At 40.8% G+C, this 21,215-nt stretch overlaps 1 protein-coding gene across 2 annotated transcripts in view; it reads right to left on the bottom strand.

The window, feature by feature from the left end:
* LOC110489714 (dipeptidyl aminopeptidase-like protein 6) overlaps positions 1–21,215 on the bottom strand; it is a 342,826-nt gene that overhangs the window by 286,955 nt on the left and 34,656 nt on the right. Inside the window, exon 1 of one of the 2 annotated variants that reach the window (XM_021562499.2) lies at positions 5,619–6,023. The exons of the other annotated variant lie outside the window; for it this stretch is intronic. Coding sequence (XP_021418174.1) covers positions 5,619–5,669 — 51 coding nt within the window. The 5' untranslated portion in view covers positions 5,670–6,023. Of the gene's footprint in view, positions 1–5,618; positions 6,024–21,215 lie in introns of those variants that run through there. 2 annotated transcript variants of the gene reach the window in all.

Here is a 21,215-nt window from a genome sequence, read left to right on the forward strand (position 1 = left end):
AGTACAGTAGAGTGCAGTATTGTACTGTACTGCACTATTGTATTGAATTAGGTCCAGTCCGGCTCGTCTTTGGACATCAACATTACTCATTGTAACCAATTGAGTTTCCGTTAGATTTTTGGGTAATTCCATTATCAATTTGGTATCAGAATTACGAGTTTTAGTCACTTAAAAGGTGCAATATGTGGAAATCAATCAGTCATTTCCTGATTGTTAAAATTCTAATAGCTCGCCAAATTTAAGTTTATTTGACAAAACAAGCATTGTATAGTGTAGAGAATCAAATCAAATCAAAGTTTGTCACGTGTGCCGAATGCAACAGGTGTAGACCGTACAGTGAAATGCTTACTTACAGGCTCTAACCAATAGTGCAAAAAAAGGTATTAGGTCAACAATAGGTAAGTAAAGAAATAAAAACAACATTAAAAAGACAGTGAAAAATAACAGTAGCAATCTACCATCTAAACCACTGTGAAATATATTTTCAGCTGTTTGAAGCTGGTGTACAAAACCGAAAATAAAAAAACTAAACTGAAGAATGGGGAGCATAGAAACAGCGCACATAGAACAGATCTACCGCTTCTTACACTTGCTGTCAATGAGAATGACAGATCTATAACTCATATTTCCTTGGTCAGGTCACCCAAAAGGTTGATATTCGTTGGCAGGGGCTTTTACATCAACATTATTGTGTTTTGATGTATTTCGGATACATTTTAAGACTTTTTCTGGGAGATGTTTTCTAAGACCCCCTTTTCCATCTGTTTATCCACAAATCAAAGCTTTTATTTTAAGGATGGTAAATGGCAGAAAAAAATATTTATGCCTTAATTTCCCCAAAATATAGACTCTTAGCTTTCATTTGACAACCAATTTGATGTGCTTCTATGAACTTCACACGTTGGTGCTCATGGGTCCTTTTACATGGAAATGCCCATAAGTGGTACTGCACAATGCAGTACAGTACTGTATACATTTCAGCGTATAAATACATTGATGATGCAGCAGGTTATTTTTTTTATTTTTTTTATCTCACATTAATGTGTTTGGATTATCAAAAAGGAGCAGGGTAACATCCCTGGAAATACAGATCGACCTATCTGACAGAACTTCAAAAATAGTTTTTTAATTATGTAAACAGCCGAGGATTATCCTTAATTACACTGCCGCTAAGGGTCCAATTGTTGTCTCTACAGAGTGACTGACTGTACAAGACTCACTTAGATATTCTTCAAGTCCTCTTGGCAGAATCAAATAGAGATAGATCGGCGACTCACCTAAGTGCTGGGTAAACATGACATTTCAGAGGAGAGAAAGTGTGCCACTTGAAAAAGAGGAAAATGAAACTTAATTCCTTTGAGATGAGTGCCCATCATTTGACAATAGAGAGATAACCCCCCAAATATAATGTATGTACGGTACATGCCAATTTCCTTTTTTTGCCTTTCAGACACAGTTGGAATCTTTTAGGGTTACATTTTTATATCTTTAAAGAAATAAACTGTTCATATAAGATTTTTGAAAAATGTTAAACTAACGGTTGTGCTGTCAAGCCATCAACCAGCCTGTATAAATACGTTGCATGTACAATGGTGGCTCTCTCCAGTCCTCACATGCATGGCCATTGAGAGAGACAACATTGTGTAGGATGGATTCCAGCGTGCCTAATGAAACGTTACAGCTGCACGATAACAGCGTTGAGAAATGTTGGCCCACTTAAAGGTCACTATAAATCACAGCCCTTGTTCCTAGACCTGCACCTCCAACGTCGTACTGGGCCGACCCCAATCAAACAAACGACGTGAGTGGCCGTGAATGCAGGCCACCCACTTAACAGAAGGGGCAACCGTTCCAATGCCTTTTATTGCAAGCTGGTGCCTAGCCACTGTGGTCCTAAGTGTTTTCCCTCTGCCCTCTTTCCTCATGTCCTTTCCTTCATCCACACTGAAGGAAGGGTTCATCAAGTCAGCTAGGCTACTTGTGTGTTGCTTTCACCGATCCTGTGTTTTCAGATCATCTGCAGATGAAGGAAAGGAGGCAATGGTAGGAAGGAAGCCATTTCAGACTGTTGGGACACACCCATAAGTCCTGATGTGTTTTAGATCCTCTGCAGATGAAGGAAAGTAGATAAGGAAAGCCACTTCAGACTGTTGGGACACGCCCATAGCTCACCAGAACTGGCATGAGATCTGTGATGAATGCATTAAGTGTGTAGTCGAGCACCTAATCATGCCGAGTGGTCCTCCGTCAGAACTCTCCTCATCAGCCCCAAGGGGATACAAGGAGCATCATAAACCAAACAGCTGTCTGTGGAGACAAAATTAGGCCTTCTTCATGATTCAAATACATCTGCATTTAGTATAAGGAAGATTTCTAGAAAACAATTGAGTTTAAATTGAACATTGTATTCTTTAGAAGACACTACAACAACATGTATATCTAATGGGCTGAGAGAAGGAATCTGAACACCTGCATCAGAACACCAGTGCAAACATACTGTACATCAGGGATCATCAAAAAGATTCAGCCATGGGACAATTTTTTCTTGAGCGGATAGTCGGAACATAATTACAAATAATTTGTAGACTGCAAATTGACCGCAAGAAGCCCAAACTGATATGTTTGACTAAAACATAATAATTGCTTACATTTGTATATGATCAATGTCTTCATTATGTCTTCACTATTACTTGGGAACAGATTTATTGGATTAAAATCACTTGGAGATGATTTCCTTGTGGTTTAGTTTTTTTTTGCTCGGAAAGCTTGGGGGGGCCAAATAAAACCACCCGCGGGCCAAATTCGGCCTGCGGGCACCCAGTTGGGGAACCCTGCTGTACATACTGTTTAAAGTCACTAAAAGGAGACATGACAAACCCTCATCATGAGTGCTCTCTCAGTGGTTTGCTTCAATTGAGACTGAAATAATAACCGCAACAGACGGGCCAGGGAGGGATGGAGACACTTGTGTGGTTGGTGGTTGGTATTTCTCCACTTTAAAGAGAAAACACTGTGGATACAAATGCATTTAATTTCAGCCAACAGCAGAAAATCATTAGTGGTTCGACAACACTGCCCACTGTGCCCTTGAAGGCCTGTTTTTGGTGGCAGAGAGCAACCAGCAGTAAACAGAGGAAAGTGCTGGAGGACAACCAACTTAGCTGGTTGAAAATGGATGGTCTGCCATCGACTTCCACTCGGAGCAACCTGCCAAGGAGACACACAGAGAGGGTTAGGGCCATATAAGGGGATGGTTAATGGGCTACCAGAATGGCATGGTAGGGACAGTATTATTGTTATTGTAGACATCAGGGCAACACTTTAGAGTGCTAGGTATGATGAAAGAGCTAGCTATTGGTCTTCTGGTCATTGTAGACCAGATTCATACACAATACACATTTTATAGAAGCTCAGTGTCCATTGTGTAGTAATACTTTTTTAGTACTTTTATAACTAGTGTTTTTAACCCCTATTTAGAAGTGTTCAGACAGTACAGCTATTTACTTCACTACAGAATATACAGTTGAAGGTGTTTGGAAATTGCTCCCAAGGATGAACAAGACTTGCAGAGGTCTTCAATGTTTTTCTGAGGTCTTGGCTCATTTATTTTTGATATTCCCATGATGTCAAGCAAAGAGGCACGGAGTTTGAAGGTAGGCTTTGAAATACATCCACAGGTACACCTCCAAATGACTAAAATGATGTCAATTAGCCTATCAGAAGCTTCTAAAGCCATGACATCATTTTCTGGAATTTTCCAAGCTGTTTAAAGTCTCATGCACAAAGTAGATGTCCTAACTAACTTGCCAAAACTATAGTTTGTTAAAAAGAAATTTGTGGAGTGGTTGAAAAACAAGTTTTAATGACTCCAACCTAAGTGTATGTAAACTTCCGACTTCCAACTGTAGATCCCCTGGCGTGCTTCATGGTAGTCCAACGTGCATTTGAGATAGTTAGCCAGGGTTTCGCTGTCATGACAGACGTGAACGCAGCATGATTCCCTATTTACCATTATTTGTCCTTCTGCCTTGAGTCAAGGCTTATTTTCCAGGAATAACAGATTTATGTGTCAGTGCAAAGCAGTCAAACTGTCAATTGTAATTTACGAGGCTTGATGGCATTTCTGATGTTACTATGGAGTGCACATTTTCTATCTGGCCAAGAGCTACTACCAGGGACCTTCAAGGTCAAACAATTTTACAGGTAAATCAATCAATCATGCGAATCAATAAATCAAAATAATCAATTGATATTTCAATCCATTGGTCCAATATTGGAAAGGCGAGAGGCTATCAAGTGGCACAACTAAATTCTGTTCATAATTCTGTCAAGTGAAGAATTGTAAGGACAGCCAGGTTTATTTTTTTATTTTACCTTTTATTTAACTAGGCAAGTCAGTTAAGAACAAATTCTTATTTTCAATGACGGCCTAGGAATAGTGGGTTAACTGCCTGTTCAGGGGCAAAACGACAGATTTGTACCTTGTCAGCTTCCGGTTACTAGTCCAACACTCTAACCACTAGGCTACCCTGCCGCCCCATGTAGGCTGTTGGGTTTAACAGAATGCAGGGGTTCTGGGGTTAAGTGAAAAGGTCAAGCTGACAAGGGAAAAGGACTGTCGGTAGACCTGGAATTACAGCTCAATCTTCCCGCCGTCACACTATTTCTAGGAAACAGATCCAAGAATGAAATAATGCATGCTGACTAGTGATGTTGCTGTGGTGTACACTTTCCTCTGCTCTTTTCAATGTTCCATTTAAATAGAAATTTAATCTTGTCATCTTTTCATAATATACAAAATATTATGTAAATATTACTAGGCAATAGTGAAGATATTCACATAAACACAGGAGCCATCTGTTAAATCCCAATTTGCTTACTTAAAAATAAAGACTGCAGGTAAGGCTTTCACACAGGGGTCCCAGGTTGTTACCTGAATGTGTATTCAGTAAAAGGAGCCAGTGACTCCTGACACCTGGAGATTGGAAATCCCAAACACATGCATAACAGAGGTACACAGCAGTTCCCTTCGGACAGACAGCAATATCCCGAGATTCACAACTTTAGGTGTGGTTTAAACTAAATGAGCCCTTCCAATAGCTAACCTAGATAGAGCAAATGGTTAGTTCTGCCCTCAAATCTTCATAAGGATAACATAGAAAGAAAATAGGGTTTATTATTGAACCCAGCATTAATATCAATCAATGCCCTATGGAAAAAGAGAACTAGAAAACTTTAATGATGTAATGTTTTCGTCATTACACTAGGCGCCATTCTCATACTCAGTGCTGTAGACTATACAACCGCAAAGCACATGGGAGAGGAGGTATAATGTTAAATCATATCCCCTTGCATGGGTGTGAGCTGTCTCTAAAATAATGTCATCTCAGGCAACAACAAGGCTACGACAAATGGGCAGACTGGCTACAGCAGAGGGGTATAATCCCATTTTAGTACAAAGAGAGTCTTAGATCACGTTTCCAATGCATTTACTATTCAGCAGTTATTCAAACGCTCCAAACGCACGCTGAAACCAATACTTTGCAAAGACGGTTCCGCTTATAAGCGAACACATCGTTTCAAGCTGACATTTCAAATCAGCAAAACACATCTCTTACCATTACGTTCCCCTGCATTTTCGCAGTCTCAATCAGATTCTTTTCCTTCATTTCTCCGTAGAAAGGATCCTATTATTTCAGTATTTTCTCTTCGTTTGACTTTTGGATCGCTTCTGCAACTGTCTCCGTCAGTTATGCGAGACCCTGGGTTTGGCAAGTAGTTCACGAGCGGGTGGGCTTACTACGCATTGATCAGACACATGCGTTGCCTTTTTATTCAATATCCTGTTGATTAATGGCTGAGTGCAAGTCTTTTCAGTAGCTGTAAAAGATGTAGCCATAAAAAATGGAGGTAACTAGAGTTGTTCAAAAAGTCTATCATGTATAATTTCCATAATGTGGGAGACTACCACGTCCGCTTCACATTCCCTCGAGAGGCTGGTCCAGTCCTATTTTGTTTGAATGGAACAGAAGTCCGCTCCCGGTCTCGCGCCGCTACCGAGAATTGATCGTCGGCGCGTGTTGTGCTTGCTGCCACAGGAATAACGATTCATATTACATTTCCCATGGACTGGCTGGCTGAAGCTTTGACTCATCTTATTTTTCATTTCAATACATTTCCTCAGCTTCATTTATAGGCTACAATTTGTGTCTGTAAACACAATGAGTACCAAAACAATAAGTTAACATGAATCACAAACGCATTTCAACAGTGAGGTGGATGTAAACATGATGAATATACCATTGGTCGGTCCCCTGTCACAATAAATGAGTTTATGATATATTTGTTTATACCAAACGTTTCCTGGGCCACTGGAGAAATCGTAACAAACATAATTGAGGCAGCTACAAAATGCATTTACAGGGATGGGCACATTTACAGGGATGGGCAAAAAAAAACTGCTGGGCCTCAGTTGCTCGAGGGTATGCTACCCACATCATAACATGTTTTTGCTGACATGGGCTAATTGACTGACTATCAGTGACTGACATAACAAAAGAAAAACTGCTGATGCACAACGAAATTTCGAAATTGCACCTTATGTATTCTACTAACTCTCAACATTAGGTTGAGACCTTGACTAAGTTTTATTTTGGGGGGAGGGGAATTGATCAGATAGCCTTCAGCCACGTGCTGCCAATTTCCCATCCCTGATCTACAACATAGCAAGGGGCCATGATCAACACATCTAGTGTCTATTCATGTTGGTGCAATAATAGCAATAGTCCTATCTATCCTACATTCCAAACCTACAACAGGATGATTTGGAGTGATATCTCTGAAATGTGTAGACCCATTGCATCATAGTTTAACCGTGTTAAAAGCTTTAGCAGGCTTAACATCTGTGGCCAAATGTTTGATAACTGTCAGAAGGTGAGTGTAGCTGGTGCATGAAGTCAGGCGCAGGAGAGCAAAATGAGTGAGAGACGTACTTTACTCAAAAAATAAAGGCACAAGGTTAACAAATACACTTGACCAATAACCAACGGTAAATATTAAAGATGGGTCAGCGATGGCTAGAAGACCGGTGACGTCGACCGCCAAACGCCGCCCGAACAAGGAGAGGGACCGACGTCGGTGGAAGTCGTGACAGATAACGTTCTGAGTATAAGAAATACATACAATGCAAGCACTACAACTACTGAAAAAAAACTTTCCTTTCTATGTTCAATGCCCACTGGTCACACAGTAGGTGTTGACTGGGATCTCTATGCGCTAATAGAGAGGGGCTTGGGTAGCATATAGGACTGAAGTTCACAGACCACATCAGTCGGGAACCAACAGGACGCTTAACAGGTTCTATACTCTTAGAAAAAAGGGTTCCAAAAGGGGTCTTCGGCTCTCCCTATAGGATAACCCTTTTTAGTCCCATGGTAGAACTCTTTTGGGTTCCATGTAAAATCCTCTGGGGAAAAGGTTCTACATGGAACCCAACAGGGTTCTTCAAAGGGTTCTCTTTGGGGACCGCCAAATAAACCTTCTAGGTTCTAGATAGCACCTTTTTTTCTAAGAGTCTATACCCAAGCCATAAGACTGCTAAATTGTTGGTTAAATAGTTAACCAATACCTATCCGGACAATCTGCATTGAACCTTTTTGCACTAACTAATTTGAGTCAGTGCATATGCTGCTGTTACTGTTTATTATCTATCCTGTTGCTTAGTCACTTTATCCCTAAGTAGAGTTGTAGTCGGAAGTTTACATACACTTATGTTGGTGTCATTAAAACCAGTTTTTAAACCACTCCACAAATGTCTTGTTAACAAACTATAGTTTTGGCAAGTCGGTTAGGACATTTACTTTGTGCATGACACAAGTCATTTTTCCAACAATTGTTTACAGACAGATTATTTCACTTAGCATTCACTGTATCACAATTCCAGTGGGACAGAAGTTTACATACAGTAAATTGACTGTGCCTTTAAATAGCTTAGAAAAATCCAGAAAATGATGTCATGGCTTCTGATTGGCTTATTGACATCATTTAAGTCAATTGGAGGTGTACCTGTGGATGTATTTCAAAGCCTACCTTCAAACTCAGTGCCTCTTTGCTTGACATCATGGGAATATCAAAAGAAATCAGCCAAGACCTCAGAAAGATAATTGTAGACCACAAGTCTGGTTCATCCTTGGGAGCAATTTCCAAACACCTGAAGGTACCACGTTCATCTGTACAAACAATAGTATGCAAGTACAAACACCATGGTACCACGCAGCCATCATACTGCTCAGGAAGGAGACGTGTTCTGTCTCCTAGAGATGAACGTACTTCGGTGCAAAAAGTGCAAATCAATCCCAGAACAACAGCAAAGGACCTTGTGAAGATGCTGGAGGAAACAGGTACAAAATTATCTATAGCCACAGTAAAACAAGTCCTATATCGACATAACCTAAAAGGCCGCTCAGCAAGGAAGATACCACTGCTCCAAAACCGCTATAAAAAAGCTAGGCTACGGTTTGCAACTGCACATGGGTGCTTTGCTGCAGGAAGGACTGGTGCACTTCACAAAATAGAGGTAGGTCATCATGAGGTATGAAAATTATGTGAATATTTTTAGCAACAGCTCAAGACATCAATCAGGAAGTTAAAGCTTGGTCGCAAATGGGTCTTCCAAATGGACAATGACCCCAAGCATACTTCCAAAGTTGTGGCAAAATGGCTTAAGGACAACACAGTCCAGGTACTGGAGTGGCCATCACAAAGCCCTGACCTCAATCTTATAGAAGATTTTTGGGCAGAACTTAAAAAGCGTGTGTGAGCAAGGAGGCCTACAAACCTGACTCAGTTATACCAGCTGTCAGGAGGAATGGGCCAAAATTCACCCAACTTATTGTGGGAAGCTTGTGGAAGGCTACCCAAAATGTTTGACCCAAGCTAAACAATTTAAAGGCAATGCTACCAAATACTAATTGAGTGTATGTAAACTTCTGACCCACTGGGAATGTGATGAAAAAAATAAAAGCTGAACTAAATCATTCTCTCTACTATTATTCTGACATTTCACATTCTTAAAATAAAGTGGTGATCCTAACTGACCTAAGACAGGACATTTTTACGAGGACTAAATGTCAGGAATTGTGAACCACTGAGTATAAATGTATTTGGCTAAGGTGTATGTACACTTCCGACTTCAACTGTATATACAGGTATGTGTACATATCTATCTTAATTACCTCATACCCCTGCACATTGACACGGTGTAGGGCCCTTAAGTAAGTATTTCACTCTTTGGGGCTACACATGTTGTTTATGAAGCATGTAACAAATACATTTGATTAGAGTCAGAGGGACTCCCTTGGGCTACCACAAGCTTCCACCACATTAGATATGACTATGTAGCAATTACACCATCCAATACTGACTGCAGCATCACAAAAATATTGTGAATCTAGAATGACTTTAAAAATAACTAAACTTGACTTATGTTGAGGGCTAGCTTACAAGGGAAATGCACTTTACCCAACTCTCCCAAACCTACCATTGAAAATTATAGTACTTTGCTATGGCACCTGTCAATTCATATCATTTCATTCTCATGATGGATTCCAGCTAATTTATGAACCTTCAAGTGAACATCCAACCAAAGGTTTAAGATCTGCCACATGGCCAATGGCTGTCAGCTTGCCAATTTGACTGAGTCTTCCTCTGCCATGAGACGTTAGACAGTCCCCTCTATCTGGGGCCAGCATTCACAAACTAATTTTGGTGCCCGCTGTTGCTTTTTCAGTGGAAAAACCATGTTCCGATAAAATGGCTTGTCCTGCACTTTGTTACACTCAGTGCAGGACAAGCCATTTCATCAGAATATGTTATCGGACATCTAGAAATAAATACTTACATTTCAGAAGCCAATAGATTGCATTTAGATAAAATATGATACATAATAATTGTAATCAGAAAATACTATTAACATGAAAATATTACTGGTAACATAATAAATAACAGAAGAATAACTGCAGATTAAATAATGCTGTCATTAAAAATTGTACATTCAATGTAGTCTACTGCCCCTTTAAGAGCTAGAATTGAATTTACATCATGTTGTGATTCTCACCAAATGTGTTGTTGTCTTCTCACACTATTAAAACCCCACAATCGAAATAAACAGTTTATGAAGCTCTCTTAAACAGTTTATGAAGCACATAATCTTCTCTCTTTTGTGGCACCAATGTGAGAGTTTATGGCAGGGGAAACAGTGTTGCAGTGGTCTAGTGTGAGAGTTTATGGCGGGGGAAACAGTGTTGCAGTGGTCTAGAGTGAGGGTTTATGGCGGGGGAAACAGTGTTGCAGTGGTCTAGTGTGAGGGTTTATGGCAGGGAGAACGGTGTTTCAGTAGTCTAGTGTGTAGTCTAGTGTGTAGTGCGGGAATAATGAAAAGTGAACCTGGGGAGCTTTGTGTTCAAAAGGGGACTGACTATACCTCGGAATTCAAGTAAACCGAACTCGGATCACCTCTCGAGATGGTTCACTTCGGGGGCTCTTTTGAGGGGTCTGAGTTCCTTTGGAGTGTTCACACTGCACACAAAAAATAAGCTAACTGCACTGAGTTCACAAAAATTGACTAAAAAGGACCAAGTGTGAAAACACCCTTCCTTAGGTTCAGCCATCCCCACTGGGAGATAAAAAATCCAGGGACAATCTCAATTGCATTTCCTTGATTCCTCACTTCCATCGAGACCTTCTCAAAAGCCATTGGATAAGAAGGGCAGAGGGCAGGGATGGCTTTTGAGAAGGAGGCAAGAAGAGAGGACATGAGGAATCAAGGATATGCAAATGAGATTCTTCTCTCCGCAGGAAGGCCTAAGCAGGAAGTAAGAAGCATAGAAGACAGGGAGAATAACAAAATGAACTGTTTGCTAGCCTGTTTTTTTTAGCCAAATGTACTTTACCAAACAAACATTTAGAATTCTAAATGATAGGGAATAAATAGCACTTAAACAAAAAATAGACCTCTACATGGTTTCTAAGAAAGTAAAGTGTAATGTGTGACCACCCCCCAGTGCTGACCATATTCATTTCCACAAAGTGTGAGATGAGAGGTGATGGATTCACCTTCTGAAGCTCACAGCAGTATCCTGACAGAACAGGCTGGTCTCATAGACTAGATGTAACATAGTAAATGAAAATCCAGGACACTCAAACTAGTATGATATGTTACGCTTAGTATGGTTACATAAGACAGAAGGCAAAAAAGAAAAGAGCATGGTTGGTTGGGGTGAATAGGTTGGCGTATAACACTAACGTCTAGCCACCCAAAGGTTGCATGTTCAAATCTCATCATTATGGACAACTTTAGAATTTTGAAACAACTTACTTTGCAACTACTTACTACTTTTAGCTACTTTGCAACTACTTAGCATGCCATCTAGCTAACGTTAACCACCTATCTAACATTAGCCACCTATCTAACGTTATCCACAACTAATTGGAATTCGTAACATATTACACATATTTAAAATTCAGAACATATTGTACAAATTGCAATTCATAACATATCATACAAATTGTAATTTGTAACATACACTATATATATACAATTTTTTTAAGACACTCCTTCAAATAAGTTGATTTGGTTATTTCAGCCACACCCGTTGCTGACAAGTGTATAAAATCGAGCACACAGCCATGCAATCTCCATAGACAAACATTGACAGTAGAATGGCCTTTCTGAAGAGCTCAGTGATTTTCAACATGGCACCATCATAGGATGCCACCTTTCCAACAAGTCTGTTTGTCAAATTTCTTCCCTGCTAGATCTGCCCTTGTTAACTGTAAGTTTTTGCCCTGCTAAAGCTGCCCTGGTTAACTGTAGATGCTGTTATTGTGAAGTGGAAATGTCTAAGAGCAACAACACCTCTGCCGCGATGTGGTATGCCACACAAGCTCACAGTGCATAAAAATCGTCTGTCCTCGGTTGCAACACCTACTACCGAGTACCAAAGTGCCTCTGGAAGCAGCGCTAGCACAATAACTGTTGGTTGGGAGCTTCATGAAATGGGTTTCTATGGCTGAGCAGCCGCACACAAGCCTAAGATCACCATGAGCAATGCCAAGCGTAGGCTGGAGCACTGTAAAGACATTGGACTCTGGAGCAGTGGTAACGCGTTTTCTGGAGTGATGAATCACGCTTCACCATCTGGGTTTGGCGGATGCCAGGAGAACGCTACCTACCCAAATGCATAGTGCCAACTGGAAAGTTTGGTGGAGGAGGAATCCTGGTCTGGGGCTGTTTTTCATGGTTCAGGCTAGGTCCATTAGTTACAGTGAAGGGAAATATTAACGCGACAGCATACAATGACATTCTAGACGATTATGTGCTTGCAACTTTGAAACCAGGAATAGATATAGCCCTTGGTTCACTCCAGACCTGTCTGCCCTTGACACACACAAAAACATCCTGTGGCGTTCTGCATTAGCATCGAATAGCCCCCGTGATATGCAACTTTTCAGGGAAGTTAGGAACCAATATACACAGGCAGTTAGGAAAGCTAAGGCTAGCTTTTTTAAACAGAAATATGCATCCATTCTGGGACACTGTAAAGTCCATGGAGAATAAGAGCACCTCATCCCAGCTACCCACTGCTCTGAGGCTAGGAAACACTGTTACAACTGACAAATCCACTATAATTGAGAATTTCAATAAGCATTTCTCTACGGCTGGCCATGCTTTCCACCTGGCTACCCCTACCCCTCTCTTTCTTAAATTATCTGCCGAAATTGTTGCAACCCCTATTACTAGCCTGTTCAACCTCTCTTTTGTATCGTCTGAGATTCCCAAAGATTGGAAAGCTGCCGCGGTCATCCCCCTCTTCAAAGGGGGAGACACTCTAGACCCAAACTGCTACAGACCTATATCTATCCTACCCTGCATCTCTAAGGTCTTCGAAAGCCAAGTTAACAAACAGATTACTGACCATTTTGAATCACATCGTACCTTCTCCGCTATGCAATCTGGTTTCCGAGCTGGTCATGGGTGCACCTCAGCCACGCTCAAGGTCCTTAACGATATCATCATTACTGTGCAGCTGTATTCATCGACCTGGCCAAGGCTTTCGACTCTGTCAATCACCACATTCTTATTGGCAGACTCAACAGCATTGGTTTCTCAAATGATTGCCTCGCCTGGTTCACCAACTACTTCTCTGATAGAGCTCAGTGTGTCAAATCACAGGGCCTGTTGTCCGGACCTCTGGCAGTCTCTATGGGGGTGCCACAGGGTTCAATTCTCGGGCCGAATCTCTTCTCTGTATACATCAAGGATGTCGCTCTTGCTGCTGGTGATTCTTTAATCCACCTCTACGCAGACGACACCATTCTGTATACTACTGGCCCTTCTTTGGACACTGTGTTAACTACCTCCAGACGAGCTTCAATGCCATACAACTCTCCTTCCGTGGCCTCCAACTGCTCTTAAACGCAATTTAAACTAAATGCATGCTATTCAACCGATCATTGCCCGCACCTGCCTGCCCATCCAGCCTCACTACTCTGAACGGCTCTGACTTAGAATACGTGGATAACTACAAATACCTAGGTGTCTGGCTAGACTGTAAACTCTCCTTCCAGACTCACATTAAGCATCTCCAATCAAAAATTAAATCTAAAATCAGCCTATTTCACAACAAAGCTTCCTTCACTCATGCTGCCAAACATACCCTCGTAAAACTGACCATCCTACCAATCCTTGACATCCACTTCGGTGATGTCGTCTAGAAAATAGCATCCAACACTCTACTCAGCAAACTGGATGTAGTCTGTCACAGTGCCATCCGTTTTGTCACCCAAGCCCCATATACTACCCACCACTGCGACCTGTACACTCTCGTTGGCTGGCCCTCGCTTCATACTCGTCGCCAAACCCACTGGCTACAGGTTATCTACAAGTCTCTGCTATGTAAAGCCCCACCCTATCTCAGCTCGCTGGTCACCATAGCAACACCCACTCGTAGCACACGCTCCAGCAGGTATATCTCACTGGTCACCCACAAAGCCAATTCCTCCTTTGGTCGCCTCTCCTTCCAGTTCTTTGCTGCCACTGACTGGATCAAACTGCAAAAATCACTGAAGCTGGAGATTCCCATCTCCCTCACTAGCTTTAAGAACCATCTGTCAGAGCAGCTCACAGATCACTGCACCTGTTCATAGCCCATCTGTATACAGCCCATCTATCTACCTCATTCCCATACTGTATTTATTTATTTTGCTCCTTTTGCACCACAGTATCTCTACTTGCACATTCATCTTTTGCACATCTACCATTCTGGTGTTTAATTGCCATATTGTAATTACTTTGCCACCATGGCCTATTTATTGCCTTAACTCCCTTATTTGACCTTATTTGCACTCACTGTATATAGACTTTTTTTTCTTTTTCTGTCCCCTGCATCAATGTTCCAACATCTAGTGGAAAGCCTTCCCAGAAGATTGGAGGTGAGATGTTCGACGAGCAGGTGTCCACGTACTTTTGGTCATGTAGTGTATCATTCTAAATGGATGATGGACATCCACAAATTAATACCAACCATACAAGGCATAACACTGTACTCATTTTAGTGTCCCGTATTTTCGTTTACTATGTCATGTCTACCCCTGAATCCAGGTAGGACAGAACATTCTACCTGCTGGGTAGAGAAAACTGCATGTCTCACACAAATCAGACTTCAAATTCTATTACACCAGAGGGGTGCTGCCACAGAAACCTAATAAGAAGTCTCTCCAGGCCAGCCAAGCCATTAGTGCAGAGGGAACTGAGGGCCCCATGTGGCTCAATTGGTAAAGCATGGAGCTTGCAAAGCATTGGTTTAATTCTCAAAAGGGGGACCAGTATGAAAAAGTACAAACATGTATACACTCACTACTGTAAGTAGTTAAGGGTAAGAGCATCTGATAAAGGACTAAATAAGTAAATGTAATGTAAATGGAACTCTTTGAGGATAGACAGTATAAACATATATGTGATGGCACTGCTACCTTGCTATACGCAAACCTTAATGAACTTTCATTAAGGATCTAAGATGCTCATGTTGTTTTGTCAATACCACATTGAAATGTAACCTTTATTTACACTGGGTGATTTCCAATGAGATAAAAAATCTATTTTGCATGAGAGAACCATTCAAGATGGCAGCAGTCAGCAACATAAAGGCTAATGAACTAAGCAGAAACGTCCAGTGGGCTAATAGCATCTCTATTACATTCCTATGTTTTTCTTAATGCCAAGTAGTGCAGCGGAGCAGCGGTCTAAGGCACTGCATCTCAGTGCTAGAGGCGTCAATACAGACCCTGGTTCAATACCGGGCTGTATCACAACCAGCCGTGATCGGTAGTCCCATAGGGCGGAGCACAATTGGCCCAGTGTTGTCTGGGTTAGGGGAGGGTTTGGCTCGGGGTAGGCCGTAATTGTAAAATAAGAATGTGTTCTTAACTGACTTGCCTGATTAAATCAAGGTTAAATAAAATATAAATCAATGGAAATTCCTCCATTCTTTAGGCAACCTACGTTCATGTGGGATGCATGCTTTATGCATTACATTCATTTTGGGACACATTATGAACTGGTCTTGACCCCAAAACCTGTAACACTATATGCATCAGTTATGCAATAATCGGCTCATATCATCCCTAAAGTTTTGCTTATTTCCACATTAGGCACAGTTCTATCCTCATGGCACTGAGGTTTGGGGCTGCAGAAGAAATCTGTCGCAACCATGTTGGGCACAGAGGCCCAGCCAACAGCTGCCTGAGAGAGAAAATGGCTGGCCAGGGATGGATACCCACCAGAGAAAGCAGTTGACCGGCACAAAAAAGGCAGCAGCAGCTAACTGAGCTCCATGGGGGCTGGTCGACTAGACGGGGAGTTCTGCACAGTGACGGGAGAAGCTGTAGTGTTGATGTGTGCAAATTTAAGAACCCAAAAGCTGTGTGTGCGTGGCAATGCATGTACTTGTGTGTGTGTTAATGTGTGTGTGTGTGTGTGTGTGTTAATGTGTGTGTGTGTGTGTGTGTGTGTTAATGTGTGTGTGTGTGTGTGTGTGTGTGTGTTCCAGTGACGCAAGAGGGTGTTGTTGACATAGATACTGAATACAAATCCAAGACACCAACCAAGTCTTTCTGTGTGCAGTTGTGCAATTATGCAAGGAGATGGTGTGTTGACATGATAGGTCTGTACACATCCAAAATAGAACCAAATGGATAGCTGAACTGAGATATTTAATCTACACCTCCAAAGAGTGTGAACAAGTGTGTGTCCTCAGTCTTTAGGTGTCACTGTCCAAGCATGAGCACAGACATAAACAGTATGGCCATTTCAAGACAATATATGGAGGAAGACTCAGAAGAGGAGACGCCTTAGGGGCTAAAGTGATTAAAAGTCTACCAAAATCCTGAATTGATTGGCCTAGATTCCCGTGAGAATTACTCAAGTCAAGTTTCATTCTGGTGACAGCAATCATCCAGCACAATAAACTCAACTGGGACAGCCCAAGTGAAATCAATAGCTTCATTATTAATTGCATTACTCAATCCAATAATATCACAGACTCCTCTCTGGTTTTTCTCATTCTCTCTGCCCGACACACCTTAAGATATATTTTACTTATTTCAAGATGGTGGAATTTAGAAGATGTGGATTATAATTCATGGAAAACATGTTGTAGGGTTTGATACATTTTTCGTTAGGGCAAATCAAGTCCGACATTTTGAAGTGGAAATTACAAAATGTAGAAGCCTTTTAAAACCTTGAATATACTACAAGTTTGCATTTCTTGACATGTAGGAACAAAAGAGTGATCAAATTAAGAGCCTACATCTGTACATCCAACTGGAGCCCCTGCTAACCCGAGTTTTCCCTCCTTGAGTAGCCCGGTGCCACACAGTTGAAGAGACAGGGAAAGTAATGTAAGAACGACAGTTTGTGTCATAATTCTGTTACCAAACTTTGGATCTGTACTGTTCTTCAAGTAAATATGAAATTATTAAATGTCATCCTTGTGCATTGTATGGTTTGTTAAATTTGCAATCGGTTTTTGTTTGACATACATTTTAAAGTGAAACATCTGAGTCTCAGCATCATTCTGTTACTGTGGAAATTGCTCAGTGGTATCATCTTGACAAGACACTACGTGACCTTCCTTGCCCTGCTCTGTCATGGCAAGAGATAATTATTATCCTAATGAATTCGGCAGCAGATGTCATTAATCTTACACTTGGACTCCAAACTGATGTTTAGAGGTCTATCAGCATAGCAGTAGGCAACTACAGTTGAAGTCGGAAGTTTACATACACCTTAGCCAAATACATTTAAACTCAGTTTTTCAAAATTCCTGATATTTAATCCTAGTACAAATTCCCTGTCTAAAATCAGTTAAGATCACAACTTTATTTTAAGAATGTAAAATGTCAGAATAATAGTAGAGCAAATGATTTAGTTCAGCTTTTATTTCTTTCATCACATTCCCAGTTGGTCAGAAGTTCACATACACTCAATGAGTATTTGGTAGCATTTCCTTTCAATTGGTGAACTTCGGTCAAACGTTTCGGGCAGCCTTCCACTAGCTTCAAACAATAAATTGGGTGAATTTTGGCCCATACCTCCTGACAGAGCTGGTGTAACTGAGTCAGGTTTGTAGGCCTCCTTGCTCGCACACGCGTTTCAGTTCTGCCCACACATTTTCTATGGGATTGAGGTCAGGGCTTTGTGATGGCCTCTCCAATACCTGGACTTTGTTGTCCTTAAGCCATTTTGCCACAACTTTGGAAGTATGCTTGGGGTCATTGTCCATTTGGAAGACTCATTTGTGACCAAGCTTTAACTGATGTCTTGAGACGCCCCCACAACATGATGCTGCCACCGCTGTGCTTCACGGTTGGGATGGTGTTCTTCGGCTTGCAAGCCTCCCCCTTTTTCCTCCAAACATTACAATGGTCATTGTGGCCAAACAGTTTTATTTTTGTTTCAACAGACCAGAGGACATTTCTCAAAAAGGTACAATATTGCCCCCATGTGCAGTTGCAAACTGTAGTCTGGCTTTTTTATGGCGGTTTTGGAGCAGTGGTGTCTTCTAGGCTGAGCAGCCTAACAGGTTATGTCGATATAGGACTCGTTTAACTGTGGATATAGTACCTTTTGTACCTGTTTCCTCGAGCATCTTCACAAGGTCCTTTGCTTTTCTTCTGGGATTGATTTGCACTTTTCGCACCAAAGTACGTTCATCTCTAGGAGACAGAACGCATCTCCTTCCTGAGCGATATGACGGCTGCGTGGTCCCATGGTGTTTATACTTGCGTACTATTGTTTGTACAGATGAACGTAGTACCTTCAGTCGTTTGGAAATTGCTCCCAAGGATGAACCAGACCTGTGGAGGTCTTCAATTTTTTTCTGAGGTCTTGGATGGTTTCTTTTGATTTTCCCATGATGTCAAGCAAAGGGGCACTGAGTTTGAAGGTAGGACTTGAAATACATCCACAAGTACACCTCCAATTGACTCAAATGATGTCAATCAGCATATCAGAAGCTTCTAAAACCATTATCATTTTCTGGAATTTTCCAAGCTGTTTAAAGGCACAGTCAACTTAATGTATGTAAACTTCTGACACACTGGAATTGTGATACAGTGAATGACAAGTTAAATAATCTGTCTGTAAACAATTGTTGGAAAAATTACTTGTGTCATGCACACAGTAGATGTCCTAACCGACTTGCCAAAACTATAGTTTGTTAACAAGAAATTTGTGGAGTGGTTGAAAAACGAGTTTTAATGACTCCAATCTAAGTGTATGTAAAGTTCAACTGTACATAATAATGGTAAAGATCTAAGGATTGCATTTTTATGACTAAAAATATAAACATGAGCTGCCATTCCACAATGAGTTTGTAAAAACAAAACATAGCTTTAAATTAGACCAACTACTGAATGTTCCAAAGACAGGTCACATTTTGCATTTGGTTGACAACAACACAAACACAGGCTAAATTGTATTGTAAAGTGTCCTTACAGTACTACAAACATAACAGAAATTGCTGTGTGGTAGCAAAGTTATCGTAGTTGCTTTTCTCCTTAAGGACACTTTTTTTGTCTCCTGAAGTATCTGTTGAGCACACCTGAATATTAATGGAACAGTTGCTGTGAACAGCAGGCATCTGTCAGGAGCCTGGATCAGATTCATCACGTTAACCTGCTCAGGGAGAAGTGATGAGCTTCTGGAGCACAGCAGCTGCTTCGCTTTCCACATCTCACACTTCAAGAGTTGACGGAGACGTGTGTGTGTGTGTGTGTGTGTGTGTGTGTGTGTGTGTGTGTGTACGTGTGTGTGTGTGTGCGTGTGTGTGTGTGCGCGTGTGTGTGTAAAAGTTATCGAATACATACAAACCCCTTCAAGGTCGGATTTACGACTGACATTCAGTATTATACGCATTTACCCTGATATAAGTGGCCATAGGGGTGGTTTGTACGGTACAGAATGTTGTACTTCAGTGGTTAAAAGATATATCGATTCTCTTGAGTGGTCATTCAGAAATAACATTAGTTCAGTTGGAATGGCTAATCCGTTCACCAGCTAATGCGTTTCTATTTGATCTTGACATTTTAAAATTTTGTTGGGGAACAGCTTGAATTTTACATTTATTAAATTTAGATTTTGTGTCACTGGCCTACACACAATACCCCATAATGTCGAAGTGGAATTATGTTTTTATACATTTTTTTAAATTAATACAAAATTCAAAGCTGAATTGTCTTGAGTCAGTAAGTATTCAATCTATTTGTTATGGAAAGCCTAAATAAATTCAGGAGAAAAAATTTGCTTAACAAGTCACATAATACAGTTACATGATTTTTGAATAATTGCCTCATCTCTGTATCCCACACATACAATTATCCATAAGGTCCCTGAGTTGAGCAGTGATTTTCAAACACAGATTCAACCACAGGGAGGTTTTTCAATGCCTCGCAAAGAAGGGCACCTATTGGTAGATGGGTAAAAAGGAAAAAAAGCAGACATTGAATATCCCTTTGAGCATGGTGAAGTTATTAATTGCACTTTGGATAGTGTATCAATACACCCAGTCACTACAAAGTTACATGTGTCCTTCCTAACTCAGTTGCCCTAGAGGAAGGAAACCACTAACGGATTTCAATGGTGACTTTAAACCAGTTACAGAGTTTAATGGCTGTGACAGGAGAAAACTGAGGATGGATCAACACCATTGTAGTTCCTCCACAATACTAGCCTAATTGACAGTGAAATGGGGGAAGCCTTTATATAATAAAAATATTCCAAAAGATGCATCCTGTTTGCAACAAGTCACTAAAGTAATTCTGCAAAAAAATGTGGCAAAGTAATTCACTTTTTGTCCTGAATACAGTGTTTTGGATTTTCCCCAAACATTATAACACATTACTGAGTACCACTCTCCATATTTTAAAATATAGTGGTGGCTACTTCGTGTTATGGGTATGCTTGTAAATTGTTAAGGACTGGGGAGTTTTTCAGGATAAAAAATAAACGAAATGGAGCTAAACACAGGCAAAATCCAAGAGGATAACCTGGTTCGGTCTGCTTTCCACCAGACACTGGCAGATTAATTCACCTTTCAGCAGGACAATAACCTAAAACACAAGGCCAAATCTACACTGGAGTTGCTTACCAAGAAGAAAGTGAATGTTCCTGAGGCCGAATTCTGACTTAAATCTTCTTGAAGATCTATGGCCAGACCTAAAAATCATTGCCTACCAATGATCAACAGCCAATTTGAGCTTGAAGAATTTTGAAAAGAATAATGGGCAAATGTTGCACAATCCAGGTGTGGAAAGCTCTTAGAAACTTACCCAGAAAGACTCACGGCTGTAATCGCTGTCAAAGGTGCTTCTACAAAGTATTGACTCTGGGGTGTGAATACCTATGTAAATGTGATATTTCTGTATTTATTTTAATTTCTCAAAACATGTTTTCACTTTGTCATTATGGGGTATTGTGTGTAGATGGGTAAGAAAAAACATTCAGGCTGCAACACAACAAATATGGAATATGTCAAGGGGAATATATAAATATATGCATATGAATATGAATACTTTCTGAAGGCAGTGTAAGTCAGTATTGATTTAAAAAAGAAAAAACACTGACTTCATTTAGTAGTTTCTGCTAACAGGACCACCAG

The sequence above is a fragment of the Oncorhynchus mykiss genome, chromosome 15 (assembly GCF_013265735.2).
Source record: "Oncorhynchus mykiss isolate Arlee chromosome 15, USDA_OmykA_1.1, whole genome shotgun sequence".
NCBI lineage: Eukaryota > Metazoa > Chordata > Actinopteri > Salmoniformes > Salmonidae > Oncorhynchus > Oncorhynchus mykiss.